The 24344-nt window shown below is 44.0% G+C and overlaps 1 protein-coding gene across 1 annotated transcript in view; it reads right to left on the bottom strand.

Annotated features, from left to right (window-relative positions):
* TMCC3 (transmembrane and coiled-coil domain family 3) overlaps positions 1–23435 on the bottom strand; it is a gene marked incomplete at its 3' end in the record, with an annotated part of 70286 nt that extends 46851 nt beyond the window's left edge. The window contains exon 1 of the mRNA XM_084254928.1: positions 23126–23435. Coding sequence (XP_084111054.1) covers positions 23126–23203 — 78 coding nt within the window. The 5' untranslated portion in view covers positions 23204–23435. The remainder of the gene's footprint in view (positions 1–23125) is intronic.
* Between the last annotated feature and the right edge of the window lie 909 nt (positions 23436–24344).

Here is a 24344-nt window from a genome sequence, read left to right as displayed (position 1 = left end):
AGGACCCCTCATAAATGGCTGGTGGGAATGTAAAATGGCACCACCATTATGAAGAACACACTGGCAGTTTCTCAATAGGGTAAATGTAGGATTACCCTATGACCCAGTGATTCTACCCCTAGGTGTGTACCCAGGAGGAGGCCCTGTGCCTACACAGACACCTGTGCACAGATGTTCATAACAGATTAATCGTAATAGCAACACAGTGGGAATGACCCAAATGCCCAACACTGGTGAATGGATAAAATGTGGCATATCCACCATACAACGGAATATTCTGACATTAAAATTTAAGTGCTGACACGTGCTACAACAGGGATGAACCTTGAAAACATTATGCTGGAAGAAGCCAGATAGGAAAGATCACTTTACGCCCGATCCGCTTTACTGACAATGCCCAGAATTGGCAAAGCCATAGAGAGAAAGTAGATTAGTGGCTGCCTTGGCCTGGAGGTTTGGGGAAGAAGGAAATAGAGTGATTGCTAATGGAAATGGATGATGAAAATGTTTTAAAATTGATTGTGGTGATGACTGCACAACTCTGAATTTACTAAAAACCATTAAATTGTACACTGTAAAGGTTGAGCTGTAGGGGGTATGAATTATATCTTAATAAAGCTGTGATTTTAAAAAAGGAAAACATAAGACAACCTTTTTTTGGGCTTTAGGTCATCCTAGGAAACAAAAAATAAGGCAACTGAGAAGACCGCCTGACCTTGGGCAAGTTAATTGTCTCAGGTCTAGAGTTCTGTTAAGGAACAGGCTCAGTCCCAAACCAGATGCTGTCTTCTGGTCTCCTCTGAGCAAAGGAATCATTTTTTTTTTTATCTGAGGGGAAAAAGCACTTGGATGAAAAAAATCTTAGGTAAAGTTCAAAAGGGAGTCAGACCTCCTATGTCAGCGAGGATCCCACTCCAACTAAACCATTTCAGGTCCTCCACCTGAACCACAGCCTCCGAGATTCAATCAGTTCCTGGACACCTGCGATGGGCTCAATGCAGACCATTTTTCATTTAGTCCTCAATTCACAGGGGAGATAGGTATCATTTCTATCCTGTAGCGGCAGAACAGACTCAGAAGGATTACTGAGGCGGCCAGGGCCCCACAGTCACGAAGTGGCGGGACAGCATTTGAACTCAGAGCCAGAGTCTAAACTACTTCTCTTCCCACCCCCATGTTTTCCAAACTGGGTCCACAGACTTACTTAGTCATAGGGTTTCATGAGTTTGCTACAATTTAAAATATTGTTTTTATTTAGATGGTAAAGAATATCAGTAAAACTGCATTTGTGGGGAGCACAGAGATAACCATCTGCTAACTAGAACCAAAGCCCCTAGAGTGTATTTCTACTCACGCTGAAGCCACCTCTTAGGGCTTCTTCAGGTGCTGTGGGGGTCAAAGGAAATATGCTGGCTGACCGTATCAGTCTCCCAGGCTGTGTAACAAAGAACCACCAACTGCACAGCTTCAGACAACAGAAAGTGTCTTTCAGTTCCAGAGACCTGAGACCAAGATGTCAGCAAGACCAGGTAGGTCCCTTCTGAAGTTGCTAAAAAGAAACTACTCCAGGACCCTCTCTTAGGTCCTGGTAGCCTCAGGCATTCCTTGATTTGTAGCTGCATCACTAACCTTCCACCTTTACATGTTAGGATCCATCCAGTGTCTTCAAATCATATTTCCTCTGTGCACGCCCATCTCTAAATTTACCCTTTCTGTACGAACACCAGTCATTGTGGATTAGAGCCCACCCTAATACTCTCATTTTAACTTGATTCCTCTGTAAATACCATATTTCCAAGAAAGACTAGGACTTTATAAAAGAAAAACTCACGCTTGTATGTCTCCTCTATTTTCACACTACTCTTCTGGTCACCAAATGTTTGCGCGCACGTGTGTGTGTGTGTGTGTGTGTATGTGTTTGTGTGGTCTCAAGACAAAAAAATTCTACAATACGACTGGTTGTCCTACAACTTAATTCTCACACTACTCAGATACAGTATCACATCTCAAAGGTGAAGGACTCAGCCTCCAAGACTGCCCTCCTCAAGTTCAGACCCCAATTGTGAGTTCATGTTGTTACCTGTGCTTCTGATAAGCTGGCTGTATATTAGAGGTTCCTACGATCCCCTCCTTGGTTGATGAGTTTGCTAGAGTGATGACAGAACTCAGTTCCTTAGCAGGTTACACATCCATAATACCAGTCTTTAACTCAGGAATAGCGAGATGGGAGAGATGCACAGTGCAAGGTTTGTGGGGAGGAGAGCAAAGCTTCTGTGTCCTCTTTGGACCACCTAGCTCAGCACCTCAGCATGTTCACCAATCCAGAAGCTTTCCAGGACCCTGTCCCTGGGATTTATGGAAGCTTCACCACAAGGGCATGGTAAATCAAACCACTGACCACTGATGATTAAATCCACCTCTGGCCTTCCTGGAAGTGGGGGTGGTACTGAAAGTGTCAATCAACCCTCTAATCCTGGTTGGTTCCCCTAGCAACCAGTACCATCCTTCCGGTGCTTTCCAAAAGTGAGCTCATCAACATAAACCCTGGCATGGCTGAAAGGAGTTTGATATATAAGTAACAAAAGGTACACATTTCACTTTTGTCACTCTCATCACTTAGAAAATTCCAAGGGTTCTAGGAGCTTTGTGTCAGAAATGGGGACGCAAACCAAATATATATTTCTTATTATAAATCACAGACTTCAATATATCTTTGAGGACAAAATGCAACCTGTAACACAGACTTTTAAACATAAGCGATACCGCAGCAGTTCTGGATGAAGGTCAAATGATCTCACAGTGAACAAGGTATCACAGAATTTTCCGAACAGAAAAGCTACGCTGGGATTGGACCTTTCCACGTGGTAAGTAGGTAACAGAAGCATTCCAAACCCACAAGGCATTCAAACTACTACACTGACACTGTGAAGAGTAATTTAGACCACCCGTGTACTCAGGTAATGGTAAACTGTTACCACCTTTTGCATAATAAAATGTTGGAAAATCTTCTAGACTGTTGATGAAATCGCCTAACACATCTGTATTCTTAAAGAACCCTAAGTAAAAAAAAAAAAAACCCAATTAGCATCTTCAAATATCTTCCTACAAGCCAAAAGCAGGAAGATAAAATTTAAAATATGGAAATAAGATTCTATGTCTTCCCTAATTAGCCTTATTTAAATAAGAAATGTAGCCTAGGCTTTAACTAATCATTTGATGTCCTTAAACATTGAACTCCAAAAAGAAAAAGTCCTGCTGTCTGCTGGAATGTGTGAACTCAAATATTATACTAATATCTAAGCGGGAAAGTCTTAATTCATCTTCCTGTCTTTCCTCGCTTCCTCCCGTTTCTCTGTCCATCTAAATATTAATTTTGCAGTATGTGCCAAGCATTGGAGATACAATCTCTGTGGGACAAGTGAACCAAAAGTGACAAGGTCACAAAGGCACACAAGAGACCGGGTAGGGGTGAGTGGAGAAAGACAGTCAGGGAAGACCCTTTCAGCACGTTATCTTACATAAGCCTTCAGCATTCTTATAAAGAATTATACTCATTTTCACACAAGGAAGCAGCTCAAACAGGTTGAGCAAATTACCTAAGATGAACCCACAGAACTTAAAGTGGCAGAATCAGGATTTGAAAACCAGGCCCTCGGTCCTCAGCCAGGCATGAAGCGGCCCCACAGAGGTCTGAGCATACCGAGGGAGGGTTTCCGCATAGCCTGCATTTAGAAGATCTGACCATTTCTTATCCCCTGCACTCCAGCACCCTCTCTCCCAACTCCCCCCAGGTCTCTCTGCACCAGTTTTTGCCCACCCATGACCTACATGTAATTCAGCAGTTAGGCAATCCTTGTAAAACTTGTATTGTTGAGTTAACTGGCCTTCCTACTACCTTTTTTTTTTTTTTTGAAGATTTATTTTTATACAAGAGCTAGGGTACAGGCCAGAGGTGCAGGAGGGTGAGAGGATTCACCAGAGACAGAGTGGGGAGCAGAACAGGCAGATGACCTAAATACACTGCTGAGAGGAGCAGCGGGCGAGACAGGAGAGGTCTGCCGCGCCATGTGGGAATCTCCCTGGCTGGCCAGGAATCAAACTGACACTGCAAAGGCTGCAGAGAGCTTCCCTACTACCTCTCACATCTGCTCACCCTACTACAGCCACACAGCCTGTCTGATATGCCTCCAACACAACAAGCACACTCCTGTCTCAGAGCATCTACACTGGCCGTCTCCTCTCCCTGGAACACGCTTTCCCTGCACATCAGCATGGCTTCTTTTCTCAGGTCCCCCCTCAGTTATCTCAGAGAAGGCTTTCCTGGAGCTGCCTATTTATAACTGTTCCCTCTACTCCCACACCTTGGGCCTCCTGGCCCCCTTTTTGCATCTGTTTGCCAACACTGCCCTCACCATCATTTACCATAATGTGTTTTAGCTTTTGATCTCTGGGCTGTCTGCCTTGTACTAGTATGAGCTTGATGAGGGTGGAGATTTTTACTTCGTTCCCTGAAGTGCCTGGGACACAGCTGATGCTTAACATGTATTTGCTGATTATTCCACAAACATGATCCACACCTGTGCTGTTAAGGAATGGACTTTGGCCTGACATCTCCCACAAGCCACTCCAGACCTGGTGGAAAAAACAATGAGACAGACAATTGGGCGACAGGGGGTGAGAAGAAGCAAGCCCAAGAGGCTAGAGGGGGCGTATTTTAAAATCCACTGCCATGTGTCCAAGTGACTCCTTTTCCATGTTACATGCTGTGGAGACACAGCAATCTCGACCACCAATCTCGATGATACTGTCCAAGGATCCGTGTTAGGGCCAGAGGCCCCTGAGCTCAAGGTATCTCGAGGCAAGGTCCTGGGTGGAGGAGACTCTTTGGGTCAGGAAGCTCGGGGCAAATAAAGCACAGCCCTGTGTTTGCCTCCTCTCTGAGTGCCTCTGCTGGAAGACTCAAGGAGGTCCTCATTTTCCCAAGTTAAGTTGCACCTGCTCACATCAGCCGTCTTGTCTTACACTGGCCTGTGAAACCGCACCACAGGTAACAAAAGAAAACCCCGGGATCAATCCTCCAGTTCTTAGCAAAAGATGGACTTTGAACCTTCCACCTAGACAGTGACTCACAGGAGGGAGATGCTCAGTATCTGCTGAATGTGGAGAGCAATAGAGGCGAAGAACCAAGCACACGATGGCACGAGGTCCAACAGCAAAAGCTTTTAAAGGACAGGAGTTGGGATACTTTTCCCAGGGAGGAGCCCATGCACAGAACACGTCACGTCTGTTCAGACTCCAAGCTCATCTGCTTTCTACTCCCTTATAAAAATTCTTGCCAAGTGGATTAGACAGGAGAGGGTGGAGGAGGGCAGAGGAGGGTGTCGCATAATAATGGGAAAGCCAGAAGTACCTGACTTTGTAAATTTCTAAGGCACCTGAAAGGTGTCTTTCCACTCTGAAAATGAAGGAATTAAAATCACTGCAAGGATGGCTCTGGTTTATAATTGTCTCTTTTTGCTTTGTTGTGTTTTGTACTGTATTATTTTTTACACTGATGTCTTATTGGGTTCCCCTATATTCCTGCTATAAGTGAAACCATCCGATATTTTTCTTTTTCCTTCTGGCTTTTTTAACTGAGCATCATTCCTTCTAGCTCCATCCACGTTGCTGCGAATGGCATGAGTTTATCTTTGATTGCTGAATAATATTTATGGGCCAATCCTTTTTAAGGTCTTTGTAGGAAAAGACTTTCTAACTAGGACCCAAAATCCAGAGACAATGAAAGACCAATCAATTTGTATACAAATAAAAGCAAAACTTAAAAAAAAAAAAAAAAAAAAAAATAAATAAAATCACTGCAAGACTTCCCCCAAAAATCAATCAATAAATAAAACCACACTGAGAAATGGTACTATAATTCCTTAAGTTTGAGTCAATCTATTTTCTGTGGTTAGAAAAAAGGTGACTGGTTTGGGTTACAAAGGCAGTGTTCCACTATAAAAACCTGCTCGTTGCCATGACGATTAGCATCTCTGTTCTCTTCTCTGCAGCATCTTTTTTCCATCTGAGTTAAATCGAAGAACCTATCTGTGGTGCCCATGAATCAGTAATTCCTTTGCATGAGGATAAAATGCACACATACACACACACACTATATATATATATATATATATATATATATATATATATATATATATATATATATATATATGGCTAGTAAGAAGTGAACCAAAACCACGAAAATTGGTACTATTCATCCATGTCTCCCCAAAATGTTCTACAACTGGCAGGAGACATCCCTGAAGGAGGATATGAGTATGAAGGGAGAGAAGGCGGGGACAGCTTAACAACTGACACGGACACCTTAAGACCCAGAGCTTCTGAGGGTAGGTCAAACTTTTTATAATACTGTAGCAGTGACATGAGAAAAGCTGAGATAAATTAGTCACATGGGACCTCCTGGTGGCACAAGGGGTTGTTAAGAAGCAACCTATGACACTATCTGCAACCTCTGCAGCACAAGTTTGATCCCCGGCAGGGAGCAACCCACATAGCGCAGCAGACCTCTCCTGACTTGCCCACTGCTCCCCTCAGCAGTGTACTTGGGTCAATCTGCCTGTTCTGTTCCCCACTCTGTCTCTGATGAATCCTCTCACCCTCCCCCCGCCACACACACACTTTTGGCTTGTACTGCAGCTCTTGCATGCATAAACAAATCTTAAAAAAAAAATGTAGTCACAGGTTTCATTTTTCATGTATCATGAATGCATACTTTAGTACTCCTAAAAATATACTGATACAACTTACTAAGAGGAATGAACTACTGATATAGGCAAAAAAAAATGAAGGAATCCCCGAAAGTATTATGCTAGGTGAAGGAAGTCACACTCAAAAAGAGTATGTGATTCCACTGATACTGCATTCTAGAAATGGCAAAACGGTGAGGACAGAAAAAAGATCAATGGCAGCCAGGGCTTGAGACAATGGTAAGAGGACTATTAATGGAAACATTCAGTACTTTATTTGGGTGATGGTTACAAGACTGAGTTTGTCATAACTCATAGAACTGTACAATTAAAGGGGAGAAGCTTTGCTGTATTTAATTATTTAAAACTTACTTCAAGTTTATATACTTATAGATCAATAAATACTAACACATCAGCTTTTACAGAAATGAGTAAGCATAGAGATGACAAATTCTTGAGGCTCAAAAAAAACTGCTGATTAGCAAATTCAAATTCAATTTGCTGTCAGACAAAATAAAATGCGCACAAACTTTAAACAAATACTATTTAACACCTACACAAAATCTAACGTCATTATGAAACCTTTCTGTTACAGATTTTAAATGTGGTTTTGAAAAACCACAACTATTTTTTGAAAGTACAACTATTATTTGGAAGTATAACTATTTAACAGAGTTCCTTAAGAACAGATGGCAAAGTTGAAGATACTCTTTTTTCCCTTTGCCTCAGCAATGTCCCTTCTAGGCATCTCCCCAAAAGGAAGTGTCCCACAAGCATACAGAACTTCTGAACCTCAGAATCAACCTACCTATGACTGAAATGTACAGCAGTGAAAAACAGGAATAAAGTGGGATAAATTTCCAAACACCACGGTGGAAAAACTAGCGAGTTACAAAAGAGATGCCTTTTATGTGAATATTTAATTCAAGAGACAATACTATATTGCTTATGGATTCATTTCATGTATAAAAATATGCAAAGAAATGATATACAGCAACCTCAGGTTATAGAGACCTCTAAGAAGCAGGAAGGGAAGAGGCATTCAGAGAAGGCACTTATTTCTGAAAGACAGGTGACGGAAATCTGATGCAAACATGGCAAAATGTTAACATCTGTTAAGCCTAGGAGGTATGTATATCAGTATATTTTTTCCCATGTTTTAAGCATTTAACAATTAAAGGTAACTGTCTATTCAATACTTAACCAGAACATCTTAATAATTTGATATGGGTTTTCCCCATGTTCAGAACATTCTCCCTTCTATGAATCTGGTTTATTTTTTAAATATAGTGTGAAATATTGCCTGATGGGTCATTTCATTACCTTATAATTTTGCAATCTGATGTCACTGCATTTTACTTCCACAGGATATTAACTTCAATTTTAAATTGAAAAACCAAAGCAAACATAAGCTTAAATTAAAATAGCTGAGCATTTAATAAGCTAGCTGTTCTTAAAAAAAAAATATCCAGCCATATTTGAAGCTATTGTAAATAAACTAAGGAGCAATTATTTTAAAGAATTACTAACTAACAAAGTAATTGGGATTTCTGACAGGTCCAGAGTATCAGGGAACACAATCTTTGTGTCTGTCTTTATTTTATTATTTTTTTTTAAGATTAATTTTTATTTATTTATTTATTTATACAAGCACTGGGTACAGTCAGAAGCGCGGGAGGGTGAGAGAATTCACCAGAGCCAGAGCGGGGAGCAGAGCAGGCAGAAGGACCGAAGTACACTGCTGAGGGGAGCAGCGGGCGGCAGGAGAGGTCTGCGCGCCATGTGAGACCCTCCTCCGATGGCCAGGGAGCAGCTGGGGATCGAACCGGCGCTGCAGAGGCCGCGGGCAGCTTCGCAACCCAGCGCTCAACCGCTGTGCCAGCGGGGAGGCCCTGTGTCTGTCTTTAGACAGCATGTGTATTATTCTTGTTTAGAGACACTACTATTGAATTATCCCAAAAGTGCAACAAATTTCAAAAATGAAGGTCAGGAAGGTATCAACATTTAAAGAAAGCCACACAAATGCAAAACTACTTCATTCATGTATCTGTCCACAGAAATAAAAGCTTGAAAAAAAGAGTCTGCTGGAATAGGAGGGCTCAGTATGCAAAGCTCTTCTTAAATAGCAATGAGGCTGATGAGCTTGCATTTTGTCTTTATAATAAGAGCTTAATTTGAGCCCCAGGATTTCAGAAACTTTGATAATATATTAGATCATCTTGAATGGCCAGCACACTAGTCACATTTCTCAACAGTAGCATTTCACGTGCTCCCACTGACCCAAGCAGTGACAGCTCTCCAGGACACAGGAAGTCTCGGGGCTCCCTGGGTGGCAACAGGACAGAGAAGCTACCTGAGTGCAAGCTGACTCTGGCTTTATTCTGGTGCCCACCTGCATACCCAACAGATGCCCATTCAGTAAATGCCTCTAGATTCCTAGGCATATGAGGTAAACTTTGGCTAGCTTTGACACAACGAATATCACTTGATAATTTGTTTAAGTCAGAAGATTTTACAAGCTCAGTGCTTTTCCCAAGCGAAAGCATCTGTAACAAAAGCTCATTCATTCCACCATTAACACACTCTTGGTTCAGGTTATAAAATGTTCAGAGCTGGTTTTTGGGCACAGTCACCAAAAACTAAGCCTCCCTAGTAGGCTGAAATTACGAGGCAGGTGTACGTCAGTGATTAACACAGGTGCATGTAACAACTCCCAAGATCTGGTGACAGTCAGCATGCCACAGGGCTAACTTACAAATAAGGATAACTAAGACAAAAAAGTTATTTATTTACCCACAAGCGGAAATCCTGCTGCATTCATTATCTTAATGTGAGTGACAAATCAATTTAAATTTCCCAGTTTGAGTCCAACACAAATGTTTACTAAGTGAGAGGAAAGCAAGCTTGAAAGTGGCTTGTGGCTTGCAGAGCACACATTCAGGATGGGATCCTGCTCCTCCATCTTCCCGACTGGAATGCTGGACTGAGGGCATTTACAGCAGCAGCTAGGAAGGACAATTCACATCCTTTACACAGCTTTTGCAAAACTGTGGATAAGTGGGATTCTATATCAAATAGAACTTGTTCAAAGTTCACCTAGTTCAAAAGGGAATTGACAGCAAAATTTAAAAGACGAGACCAAACTTTTCCATGTCTTCCTTTCTACCTTTTGGTCTTTCCTTACTGCGAATGAATGATGCTGGAATCACACTGCTTTTGAAAGTTTCCTAAATGTATGAGGTAGGGTTTTCAAAATAATTTACTCTGGCTTGGGGGGTGGGGCGGGAGAGTGGGAAAGCAATGCGCAATGAATACAATAAAAATTACAACTTCAGACTCCAATAGTTTTAAAATCCAGAGAAAAAGTAAAACTTTATCAAGTGTGTTTTTTCGAGAGGAAACGAGTAAGAAATGGTACAGGGATAACCCTGTAGATATCTGAAAGGCAATCAAATTCTAATTGCATCAAGTATTAAAATACATAAAAATAAAAATCATAAAAGGTATTAAATGTATTTGGTTTTTAAAGGAATCTGAGTATGAAAAGCCAGTATAAGAATAGCACAAACTGGGCTTCCATGGTGGCCTAGGGGTTAAATCTCAGCATTATCACTGCTAAGGTCTGAGTTAGATCCCCAGCCAAGGAGCTAACCCATGTAAGGCACAGCAGACCTCTTCGGTCTTGCCTACTTCTCCGCTTAGCAGTGTATTTCAGTGGATCTGCCTGTTCTGCTCCCCACTCTGTCTCTAGTGAATCGTCTCATCCCCCACACTTCTGACCTACCCCAGTTCTACAAAATAAAATAAATATTAAAAAAATAAAGAATAGCACAAACCTATTAACACATAAAACTTTAATTCTTCATGGCAAATGCTAACTTTTCCCTGCTAGCACACAGCAAACATTGATCAAATGCTATGTGCTAGCTATGTGCTAAACAAAATACGTCATATTGAATGTCGCTGACAGAATTCTAGGAGGGTCCCAAGGGGCCCACCTACTGGTATTCACACACACCCTGCTTGATATCTGTTATCTCCTTGTGTGCGCAAGACTTTCACTCCCACAATTAAGATACATTACAGGGTAGAGGTAGAAGAATTTGCAGTTGTAATTAAGGTTCCTGATCAGTTGACTTAACTCGAAAGGTGGCTACCTAAGAGGGCCTAACCTTATCAGGTGAGCCCTTGAAAAGAAGGTTGAGGGTAAGAGACAAAATCCAACAGAGAGGCTCTTCCATTGGCTGTGAAACAGACTACTATGTTGTGGACACAGCTATGAGACAGGAAAAACTGTGTTGCCACTGAAGGATAAGACTGTCAGTCTTATAGCTGCAAGGAACTCAATTCAATAGTCAATGAGTGTAGAAAAGGATTCCAAGTCTCAGATGAGACTGTAGTCCTGCTGCCATCTTGATTTTAGGCTGATGACACTCTGAGATGATGGTGCAGATAAGCCTTTCATGGACTTCTGGCTCATGGAAACAGTGAGATAATAAATAGGTATTGTTTTCAGTTGCTAAGTTTGTGGTAATTCATTACACAATAGTAGAAAATACATTTAGAGTAACAAATGGGAGGGGGGATTCAGATGCAAAGCAACATGCTGAATAAGTAATATTTACAAATCAACTGAAAATATTAAAACTCCAATAGATAAATGAACAGACTATATAAAACATATACCCCACAAAGCAACCTACTGAAGTAATACTTACAAATAAACTGAAAATATTAAAACTCCAATAGATAAATGAACAGAATATATAAAACATATACTTCACAACACAAACAAATTTTTTTAAGTAAGGGATGATCAACTTATTGTACTATAGTTATCAAAGTAACCACTGAGAAAATGTGGGTGAGAACTACATGGGACATTGCTTTATTTTTTGCTGCTTGCCATGGGCCTATAGTGATTTCTAAATGCAGATTTTAAAAATATGATCAACTTCATTTGTATCAGGAAAAAATATAAATTAAAATGAGTTACCAGTTTTTACTATCAGATGACGAAGGATCAGGAAACTATCACATACTGTGTCTGAAAGATAGGAGTTGAGGAGTGACACACAAGGTCACATAAACTGGTATCAGTTTCAATTACTGTTGCACTCCTAGCACGTAGTGTTTGACATACAATAGGTACAGCACCCAATTTGGCAACATCATAATTTAAAATGCACCAGCCCTCTGCAGAGAAAATTCTTTTTTTAAGAATTGAGCTTACTAACATATCTTCAGGTATGTACAGAAAGAAGCGTGTCCAACAGAGTCACTGAAGGGCCTGTGATAACAAAAGAAATCAATATGCAAGTCCGTTAATCATGAGCTATGGAATGACTGGAATTATGGAACACCCATACACTGGAATCCTGTAGAGCAATTAAAACAAGGTAGATTAATGTGCACTGATACAGACCAAGAATAGAGTAAGTTTTCTCGCTTCTCAAGTCCCATCACGCAATTTCACAACATGCCCACATTCACTCATTTGTTCAGTATTTCTAAAGCCCCATCTAAGTTCCAGTCTCCATGCCTAAACAGAACACAAGCATCCCTTGTGAGGTGAGGATGGAGCAGGTACCATGGAGAGGTGGGGGTGGGGCAGAGGTGTCGCCGACCAGCACAGCAGTAGACGAAGAGGCCACCTCAGGGTTGAGAGAAGCGTGCAGGGTGGTCAGGGTGTCGGTGAAAGAAATGACAAACAGACACACTTCAAGAGTGAAAATCTGAGTGTAATTTTCTTTGAGTTTGTGACCAATATAAATATGTTTTCCAAAAGCACAGGGACAATGAATATCAATGAAATCAGCTTGCTCAAGGGCTCAGCCTATCACCATCAGGGAGGTGATCTACATAACAAGCAATGACTTTTATAGAAGAAAGAAGGAAGTTTAGAAAGACAATAAGGGATTAAAGTTTGTAGTTCTAAAAAGACAGGATAAGATTTTTAGCATTCTTGTAGTGGTTCTTGGTGGTCATTATCTTTTGATAAGCTTCTGTCTTTTCAGGGAACTTCCGCTGTACTTCCTCTGCTTCAGGGTGTTATGCTGTTCTCCCCCTGGTTGCCCAGCCGGACCTAGGGACCCTGGTGAAAGCCATTCCTAAAGGTCACTGCAGGGGGAGGTGCAGCAGGTATGTAGGGTTTTGCTGTTCTCCCCCTGCACGCTGGTTGCCCAGCTGGACCTAGGGACGGTTAGCCCTAAAGGTCACTGCAGGGGGAGGTGCAGCACAGAGGGTGCCCCCCAAGAAAGGAGGCCGGAGCTCTGGGGCTGAAAATGGGTGAAAGAAAAAGGTCAGGTGAGACCCTGGGTGTTGGGCAAAGAAGCTGGGATTCTGTGCTGTTGAAGGGTTAAGCCCAGGGACTGACAAAACTCCATGCAGAGTTTATTCTGAAGATTAAAGGAGTGGTCCAGTTGGTGAAGTTCATAATCTGGAGACCGTGTCTGATTTCATTAAAGGTGTGTGAAGGTGTCTCAACTTGAGCACTTGCGGTCAGCTGAGTCACACTGACACACCCCTTCATCTCATGCCTCAGGATGTGCTAATACCCATAAAAATATGAGGACAGCATAAAGTCCTTTTGAACCATGCTATCTTATTGGGGGCAGGGGGGTAGGTAGTGAAATTTAAAGGATATACTTCAGACTTCTATCTCATCTGGAGAAATTTTTACAAGCAGACCTCTCAAGCATCTGGACAGACCACACTCCACTGTATTCCTTCAGCAGCTCTACACTCAACATTTAAGAATGCAATCAAAGTGGCAAACTATCAAACTGCATTTCTTCGATCTTCCGCTCAGTCTTCTGTGCTTTAAATGGTTGAAGCTTCCAAGCGCTCTACCGATGACAATATACACAGCCCGAACAGCTCTTACTGAATGGACCTCATATTTTCAGATAAATTAAATTCTATGCCAACTAGTGATTCAGTCTCAAATAAAGAACACCTGTTCCAATTAGTGAGATTAAAATAGTACACCATTGACTATCCAAAGTCAAGCTCCGGGCCTTCTGGATTATCACACCATCTTTCCAAACACAGAGAAAAGGCACTTTGGCCCCAAACACAGTTGCACACACTGCAACAGCTATATTGATACTGAGGTGCTGAAGCAGAGCTTTCACTAAGGGCCTACTTTATTTTTGGACAGTGCTTTTATCGACATTTCTGCAAAGTCTGTAGCTCAAGGCAGAATTTAATTTCCTTATATTACAACAAGCCTACATACACAGCTTAATTCCATTCAACTTTACTTCAAAAAAACACAGAGCTTAAATTTCCTCTCCCATCACTTTCTCTCCTTGCCTGAAATTACCAAAGAATCCCCATCTTCTGGACAGTCCACTCTGCAGCTTACGGTCCTCCACGGCCTCAGTTTCTCACAGGTCACCAGAAGCCTAGAGACACAGCCTGCAGCAGGCACAACGATCACCTCCCCAATTCTTTCCAAGCAAGACCGCCTTCAGCTCATCAGTGTGGGTTTTGCTCATGCCAAAACGTTAAAGCATTTGGAAGCATCCTCTAGGCCATGGATCTAAAAGAAGTGTTTTATAAAGGAATGCGGAGAAAGAATACATTAAGAGCAGTGTTTCCCTAAACGATGCAGAATTATTTTAGGTGGGATAAACAAAAGCATTAATAACACAGAACCACACTGTGCTAGCAGCTGTCCAACACTGCTTCAACATTTGCTGATCTTTTTAATTTGCTGCTGTGGGCCTCAGAGCCTCAGTGGCTACAGGTAGCATAGTAACATTAATACTTTAAAACATAAGTTTTAAGGAGTGAATTGGTTTAGAAATATTAAGTAAGTAATAGAACAGGTGGCACGCAGCTATGTGTAGGAGGTGTGGGAAGGAGTAAAGTTTGGTAAACTCTGTGGCAGACAACAAATGACTCAACATCTGTCCTGGGTTTCCTAACACCAGTGCTCAGGGCTGTTCACATAGCAGGTGAGAGGAGGAGCTGCCGTTCAAGTTTGACTCCGGAGTCCATACGCTTAATCCTTCACTCTGGCCTTCAAATCCAAAGTAAACTAAGAAAGATGCTGGGGATAAAGAGGAAAAGGTGGCTGAGAACATTGAAGAAGTGAAATGAGGATGTGGTGGGTGAGAGTGGTGACTGGGGGAGCTTTCCGGGCATCTGGTTTTGGATTCTCCTGTGTGGGCAAAGTATTAACCTGGAAGGGTGGGGAGGGAATGAATTCAGTTTGCCATGAAGACTGAGGGGGCTTGTGGAACATCTAGGCAGAGATGTCTTAAAGTCACACCTTGATCCCGGGTTAGGCTCTCAGGTCAGTGTGTGAAGCAGAAATCAGACTTTCCCCTGAGGAGAGGCATCTTGATAGGAACTGGCACTGCATGTGTCACCTCTCAACAGGTCAAAGGTCACCACCCAGGAGGTCTAAGAAAAGGTTATTTTTAAAAAGTGGCAGCAGTGGGCCTCCCCTGTCGGTGCAGCGGTTGAGCGTTGCACTGCAAAGCTGCCCACAGCCTCTGCAGCACAGGTTCGAACCCGGCCACTGGCGAGGGTCCCACATGGTGCACAGACCTCTCCTGCTGCGCCCGCTGCTCCCCCTCAGCAGTGTCCTCCGTCTGTCTGCCTGTTCTGTTCCCCGCTCTGGCTCTGGTGAATTCTCTCACCCTCCCGCGCTTCTGACTGTACCCAGTGTGCATAAATAAATAAATAAATCTTAAAAAAAAGTGGCAGCAGATTCAAAGCAGTTGTTTATATAGGAACTGCCATCCCTCTTCACTTCAGCTGCACCAAAAGTCTGGAAATAAATTCAAAATGATAATAATTGGTCTAACACTAAACCATTGAAATTCATGTCTTTTAAGCTTAGAGAACTCATAAAATTTTAATCTGTTCACTAACTCTCTACGAAAAATAATCTAAAATTTTCATTCTACCTAGTTTGTTTCTGAGATGCTTTTCCCATGTAAATTAGCAATTAACTGGGTAATTAAAAATGTTTAAAGCAGTTTTCTTTTAAGCAATTCCCCTTTAAAAGGGAGGATGCTAATCAGTCTGTACTAGTTTCATAATTGCACTGGTTTGGTGGAAATTCCTTTCTTCTTATACAAGTGAACCATCTAGAGTTGTTTAATGTTTAAACTCCCTTCCAGTTCTAATATGGTAAAAGCTTTGAGTCTAACTTTCTGAACTTCAGTCCAAGGCAGCTAGAACCCTACAAGAGATCTGGTGAGGCCAGATTGTGACTCAGTCTTCACAAGGAAGAGCCACCCTCATATATGTCGTTCAACTGTTCATCCTCCAGAGGGACCAAATACCAGGCTAGTAGATGGTTCTTTAACCATGTTCTTAAATCATGAGCTTATTTAATACCCTTTTAAAGACTTCCACAAACTACTGGCAAGATTCTTAGAGCCTACGCATTATAAAAAAAAAAAAATCAATCATCACTATAAATCCTTCATTCATCAAGTATTTATTGGGCACATGTGACCATTACACAGCTGGTGTCCTGAGACCAATTTCTAGTGGGGGTGTGGAGGCTTCTGCATGCCAACAAGCCACTCTCAGACACTAGCTGGGTATCTTGAGAATTCAACTCAGTTCTGACACTGTCCATCCAGACACAGCATCAGACTTCACAGACCTCCCTCCACTTCAGACACCAGTGCCAAGCCCCGGCGTCACCCGTGCTTCTGACCAAATGATGATAGATCAAAGGTCCCCATGGGCTCCTCCTCAGACTTCAGGTGATGTTGCAAGACCAGATTATTATCTTTCCGGCTGGGTGAAAATCAGAGGTTCCTGATGGTTTCACTTACAGGTGGATTATAGGGAAACGGAACAGAGGGTCAGGAAAAAGACAAAACTTGCAGGCTGACCGCAGATCTGAAGCATCCAGCAGGGGAGGAGGGGGGAGAGGGGTCAAAACAGGGAGGAGCACAAGGGACGGTGGTGATGGATCATAGGTGATATGGTGGCGGGAGAACTACAGGGACTACACCAAAGGGAAGAAATCAAATATTACACAAAAACAAACAACAATGTAAGGAAATAAATGTAATTATAAATACATGAGAGAGTCCTCAGGTTCAATTAATTTGCTAGAACGGCACACAGAACCTAGGAAACCCATAACGAACCCATTTACATGATGTATTTATTACAAAGAACACTGAAGAATATAAATCAACAATCAGTGGAAGAAATGCGTGGAGAAGGGATAGGGAAAAGGTGAGGAGCTTCCATGTCTTCTCCAGAAATGTCCCCAAATCTTCAGGCTCACAACCTGGAAGCTCTCAGAACTCCCTCCTTTGGGAGCCCTGTGGATGCTTCATCACATCGGCATTACTGATGCCATCACTGGCCATTGGCAACTGGACTCAACTTCCAAGTCCTCTGTGCTCCAGGAGGTCAGGGTTTGAGAATGCAAGTTCCACCCTCTATTCCTGTTGGTTTCTTGGGAACAAGCCCCCATCCTCAGGTGTTACTTTCATTAACACAGCAAGAGACAACTTTAACACTCTCAACAGTGGGAAAGTCCAAGGCTTTGCGGGGAGTAGTGGAGACAGGACCTTTGATGAAAACTAAATGTGCGTGAGATATATTTTGATCATCTGAATGACTAAATACATGTATTTCTTACCACAATATTGCAACCATAAACAAAGGACTGGCAAAGTGCTGTGTTGTAAGACTCCCAAACAAAATTTAGCTAGGTTCCCTGCAGAACTGGAATAGATCCATCTCCAAAGAGTGAACAGATTTACTTAGACTGAGGGGCTCGTCCATATTCCCTCGGAGGCAGAAAACAGGGAAGTGGTTAAAATGCAAGCTCTAGGATTAGGTATGGGTTCAACAAATCCTAGCTCTACCATCTCCCAATAAGCACAGACCCATGAATAAAAACTTAACCTGTTTGGGCCTCAATGGCCTCATCTGTAAAATGGAGTGATTAAGAAGGATAATGTGAGGATTAAGGCAATAGTGCATTTGAAGTGCTTAATATCATGCCCAGTGTATACTAAGGAATTCAGTGCCTGTTGGCTATTATCGTTGCCACTGCATTCTACTTTCCCTTTATGTTCTTTATGCTTCCTTACAGAGGGATAAACAAGAAACACATTACATTTTCCTTCAAGTAACATCTCCCTACCCCCAAGTCAATGGAAGCAGTTGGATTATGCACAGGTCCTATAGGCTGATGCTCCTTTACCAAGGAATGTCAAGTCCTCATTCTGATTCACAGTAGCATGATTCATGGTTCTCTTCTCTCTAATCAGCCCCCACCACTGAAAACATAAAAACAGTTAAGAAACAGCAGGGCTGAATGCTGTAGCCTCTCCTAAGTCAAGTCAGAGACAATTTCCCCACAGAAGGTCTAGGTTGATTTCTGACCTTAACAGAGCCCTAGAAATTCAGGGAATGGTCTGAAGCAAAATACATCTTGTGATCCGACTGGGTAGCAGCTGTCGTGGTGTTCTATAGCGGATGTGACAAGCGGGAGTGCTGGTGGTGGCTGGCCATGTGTTCCCTAAAGGGAGAGCTGGTGCACTTAATGCAAAACATACTTCAAGAAACACACACATCAATCTTTCCACCTTAAATTTAAGGAAAGTCTGACTTGAGACAGTCATCATTATTCATCTTCCCTTTAAATACCTCTTCGGATTAAAACTAATCACTGATTAAAAGTGTATTCACAAACCACTCACTCTGACACTTTCCCAGATCAGTGTCACCTATGACCGAAGTCTATTCCTATTTGGTCTATTTCCTGCCCGAGTAGCAGGCAGGCAACTTATTAGATCACTGCCCAACCACTCCCACTATGAGGACAACTATGCATCCTCTTCTTCCTGCCTTTGCCATTACTCATCACACAATTCTGGATCTAATTCCAAACCACAGAACACCTGGATGTACTACAGGTGGCAACCATGCCCTACCCAGGTTTTAATTCAGATGCTAAAGACTTGCTATTATCATCATTTCCTCCACAATGAGTAAAAATAAGATACAATCACAAGATATTGAGCTTCTGGAGCTGCCAGCCATTCACTGTAACATTCCATTCACTGTAACATTCCTGATTCCTACAATAGCAACTAGCAGGTGGCGGCATCCAATGAATGAATGAAACCTCTTGCTCTCAAAGTGCCAGTGTCTACAGTTTGCAAACATGTAAACAAATATGACAATAATCAATGTGATGAGAAACGTGTGATGCAGAGTACAAAAAGCTGAAAACACTAGAAAAATCACTATACTTGTCATACAACTAGCAGCCGTTGCATTTTCAAGTTTAAGATCACTTTCTATACAGCAGTAACAAATGGCTACTATATACTGACTTCTTGCTATATACCTGACATTTTATAGATATTACTGTGAGTGTTCAATACCCCTATGGGATGCAAAAGGAAAAGTAAGACTCAAGATGACAATAAGGCCCAAAATTGCCCCACTAGTTTGCAGCACTAGGACAAGATCTGTCTCCTGGGGGTTAGCCTAGTGAAACTGTTTCTGTAGGCAGAACAGTCTGGTTCTTGCAGGCAGGACGGAATAAAAGTCGTTAGAATTAAAGAGTAATGAAGAAGCTTCTTAGCATTTACCTCTTTCTGAAGTCAAAAGGAGCTAAACTAAGGTAGGAGATGGCTGGGGGACAGGGGAGAAAAGTATGAATTCCAAAGAAATGTCAAAGAAAAACACAATCGATGGCTGATAGATTAACAGATTAGAGATAGAAGGAGAGTAAGCACTCAAGATAGCCAGCAGTTGTGATTAAATTGGTACCAAGAGAGTAAAAAAAACAACAAAATACGACCTTACATGTAGATAAAAATAAGTAACAGCTAAGTGCACACAGTCGTTTTTTTAAAACATTCTCTTTTATTGAAGACTCACAATCACTCCCAGAAGTAGGAACTAAGATCATTTCTTCTATAGATGGAGAACTGAAGGCGAAGAAATGTTAGCCCTGCCCCAGGGGTCACCCAGTTGGGAAGTGTGAAGAGCCAGAACAGGATCCAGGTCATTTGATCTGCGAGGCCCAGCTGTTCACTGTAGCCAAGTGGCTGAAGGCATTTTAGAACACTTAAAATTAGAACAAAAATTTGATTCACACATAACTGATCAGTAAAAACCAGTTACTGTAGAGAAAGCAGACTGCTTATAGTCTTAAAAAGATGGACCTTAAATATCTGGGTCATGAAAAAGAAAAAGATTCTCATTATATATGCTTTCTTTCAAAAGTAGAGGGAGATGCTGCGCATGGAGTTAACACACAGCATTTCTGAGTTTACCTAGATGAAGTTTAAAAAAGTGAATGATTCTGACTTGTCAACTTAGAGACAATCACAGAATTCATTACTTATGTTACATTTTCACTGAAGGGGAAAAAAAATCTAGGTTAGTCCACCTGGCTGTCAAAATAGACTGTCAAAACAGACTTCTGCCAGGTTAAAATAGTACAGTCTTGTTACCATTCCAGCCTCAAAGGCTAAAACAAGCTCAGCAAGAGAGAGCTGTTATCTCAACAGGGTATCAATACTGAACTCAAAAACTGACCATTTAGTAACCAAAAACTCCGTCTCTCAGTCTTAGCCCCTTCCTGGGAGGAAATTTCATCTCTCTGAAAGGTTAATCGGCTCATCCCATGCACCTTCAGTTTTCGTTAGTGTTTTCAGGGGGGACTCATTTACCAAATGAGTTCACAAAATAGTTCATCTTAAACTGGATAGTTTATTGCCAATGAGCGGATGACATCAAGAAATTAAATGCTAACACTACATGATGTTTTTCCCTTTTGTATCATATACTTTCTGGGTATAAAGAAAATCTGTCTTTATAGTTCTATCTAATTGAGTCCACAACACAAGAGCTAGAATCATCTAATGGGATGCATTTCTGCACAGGAAATCTGCTGGCTGCCTTTCCTTCATTACAGCAGACTTATTGCAGCCTTAAGGAGAGACTCAAAATTACATCAGACCCACTTGAGAATAGTTTTTTGAATTTACAAAATTTCCATTAGTTGTCTCTACACATGGCTGTCTCAACAATAAAAATCCTAACAGAGTCAGTCAAGAAGTTTAGGCAGGGATCTCAGCCCTGCTTGTGAGCCCTGTCTACAGCCCTCCCAGGTCAGATTTATTCTAGTACTTGTGAGATTTCATTTGCGCAATAAGCTAATTGAGAATGAACAGTACAGATGTCTAACTTAGGTTTTAATACAGGGTCTATGCAAGAACCAGGTATCGCCATGCTAACAAAACAAAGTACAGTTGACCCTTGAACAATCATGGGGTTAGGGATACTGAGCCCCAGGCAGTCAAAATCCACATAAAACTTTTTGACACCATCCCACCAAAATTTAACGAATGGCTGCTACTGATGGAAAGCCTTAAATAACAAACGGTCGATTTACTGACTGTGTATATTATATGCATTATTATATACCATATCATTATTATATATTGTATTGTTAAAATAAGCTAGAGAAAAGATTAAAAAAATCATAACAGCAAACATCAATACTGCAAGCTTATTTTTTTTTTACAAGAAAATCAGTGTATAACTGGACCCACACAATTCGAGTCTGTGTTATTCAAGAGTCAGCTGTAGTAGGTGTACCATCATCAACAGAATGTCGGAATAATAAAACCTTTGCATATGGTGTAGTACCTTTAAGGGAAAAGATGGGCATTGAAACGGAACAACTGTAGATAAGGCAGAGACAAAGTCCGCAGTTAATTACATGTTTGCTTCCCCACTTCTCATGTAAGTAGTTGAGGTAAAAATTTTAACACCATTTCACAAGTTACGAAGAGTGAGTTTTGCCAGATGGCTGAAGAGGGTTTATAATCAGCCATCCATCCCGCAAAGAATACAAATCTTGTTGTTTACACAAAGATGATCACAGTTGTGACAAGCAAAACCCAGCTTGCACATTTTTCCCCCCAAATCTGAAATTTCTTCTGTCAAGTGCAACATTAACTTTACAGACACCCCCGGTAATGCACTGGGGAAAGCTGGTCACCTCACTTGCTAGTTAACTCTATCTTCCCCAGTCACCCTTTCATAAACTTCTACCTGTAGGTAGCCAAAGACCTTTTATCAACATGTTCTTCCCCAAAACGTTTCTAGTGACTTGCACAACACATTGTCTCGAGAAACATTTAAAGAAAGTGGCAAACACTAGTGAGTTCTTGGTGAGGCTGGAAATGGAGCAGATGCAGGAGGCTAAGTAGTCCACCAAATGCATTTAATCTGTGAAAGTTTAAAGCATTCGGTTGCACTGATCAACGGATGCCAAAGAAAAGGAAGGAGGCTGGGCCAACATGCCAGGCCCTATCTCCGACCTGTGGTCGAACACCAAACCCTGCGCGAGGCATCGAGCCACATTCTGCCACTGTTGCTACTCTTGCATTTGGCCGGTCTCTTGTCTGCAGAGGCAGCCAGATTCTGAGCACGACGCCACCTCCGCGAACTTTATACATGGAGGCCGATCCTCAGGCCCTGACAAGCCAGCTGGGGGAGCACAGCACCTCCCCAGGTCATCTCCCACCACCACGGATGCCAGGCTGGAGGACGCGCTGCTCCAAAGGTGACTCCTCTCTAGCCTAGACGTCTGAACAGCAGAACAGGGCAAAGGCATGGGGGGAGGGCGGGGGCTTCCTCTCCTTGCTGGGACCAGGGCTGGGGGTGCGACCTCTGTTCTTATTTGGAAGCCCATACCCCGCTCGTCTCTGCGGCGCGCTCACACGAGCTATTTTCGCCCAGAGCCAAAATCAGCAACAGCAAATTACACGTCAAACAATGGAGAGGGCGCCCGCTCCGCACGCTGCAAACTCCGGAGAAGCAGCGCGCAGACTTTGCACTCGGGCAGCGCCAGGAGCAGCCGCCGCGGGGTACCTGGCGCCCCGGGCGCCGCCTCGGGGAGACCTGGCTCGGGCCCCCCGCCCAGAGCGCGGGACCCCGCAGGCCGGGAGACGCGCCCCCCTCGGGGAGGCGCGGGGCGGGGGGTGGTCTCCCGGCGGGGAGCGGGGTTGGGGTGCCCGGCGTCCCCGCGGCGCGCGGCGGGCGCTCCCTGGCGGAGAGGGCGGCGGAGCGCGCGCCGTCGGGGAGCCGGGGCGCCCGGGACGGGCGCGCGGGGGGCCGAGCAGCAGCGCAGGGCCGGGGTCCGGGCTTGGCTCGGCTCTGCCCCCGGCGGCGGGACTGGGGTCTCGGCGCGACGCGGCACACGGGGCTCCGACGCCCCCTCCCCGGCCCCGCGGCGCCCGGACTCCGAGCCGGCGCAGAGGCGGAGCGAGGCAGCGCAACGCGGGGGGCGAGAGTGAGGGAACGCGGGAGCCCGAACCCACCCGGCCTCGCGCGCCCGCGCCCCTCACCCGGCTCTTGCAGCGGTGGTGCCGGCCCGGGTCGGAGTAGGTCCGGTCCACGGTGAGCACCGGGTCGCTGCCCGGCATCTCGGCGCGCGCGCCGGGAACTTTCCCTCCGCGCGCGCGGGCGCCGCGCCTCGCGCAGCCGGCCGGGCTCGGGCTCGGGCTCGGGCTCGGGCTCCGGCTCGGGCTCCGGCTCCGGCTCGCCCCGGAAGACGCGGCCGAGGGGGCGGCGCGGGCAGCCCCGACTGCTGCCTCCACCCGAACCGCGCCGCCGCCACGGCCCAGGCGGAGAAGGGGGGGCGCGCGGGCGGGCGGGGCGCGAGGCTCCGCCCCTCCCCCAGGGCGCCCCGCCTCCCCCGCGCGCCCCGCCTCCTCCGCGCGCCCCGCCGGCCCGAGACCCGGCCCAGGTGCGGCGCCCCGGCCTCCCTCCCGCGCGCCCTCGCTGCAACTCGATCCCCTTCCCACGCGGCCCTGTCCTCCAGAAGATGAGTGGCAGCCACGCTGCTGTGGACTTGTGTGTGCGCCTCTGGATTCCCAGCAAGATGTCGAGGCTTGCCCTGAGAGCTTCCTCGCGTGTTGTGGTTGCCCTGGACACGCACTGCATGGACACTGCACCGTGCACCAGGCCCTAGGCCAGGCATCTGAGATTTTTTGGGGGAAATGTATGGTTTTTCTTATGATGCCACTGTGCATAAAACGCACTTCCACTTACAGAGCCGACAGTGTTTGTGTGTTTAATTTTGCCTGTCTGGCTCAGCTTTATGTTGTAAGCTGCTTGGGAGTCCAGGCACATCTTTTCATGTTAGTTTTCTCTATTTTCAGGGAGGAGTGGCTGCCCAGAAGGAATCTGGAGTCTAGAAGCAAAAGGACTGTTTGGGAAACAATTAAATATAAGTTACTGAAGGCAAAATTCTGAACACCTGGCGTTCGTGACGGAGGGCATAATAATGGCAGACAGGGTTGGAGCGTTTTTTTAAGTGCAGCTGCTCTATAAAGGAGTTAAGAGTGCAATGAGACCAGCCTGGGAGGAAGGAGGATTTTGCTCCTCCCCTTCAAAAGTGCTAGGGTGGGGGCTGGAGAGTGGTGCAGACTGAACGAAAATATTGAGCCTCAAAACACAGATATGTTTGGAAAACCTCAAGCCCACTCAGGAGGACATGGTGGAAAAAGTAGGTGAGACCCTATAGTGAAAGCTCTATTCTTAAGGCCACGAAGTTCAGCCTTT

Source organism: Talpa europaea (assembly GCF_964194135.1).
Source record: "Talpa europaea genome assembly, chromosome: 15".
NCBI lineage: Eukaryota > Metazoa > Chordata > Mammalia > Eulipotyphla > Talpidae > Talpa > Talpa europaea.
The sequence above is the reverse complement of the archived record's forward strand: the minus strand, read 5'-3'. Positions and strand labels throughout refer to the sequence as shown.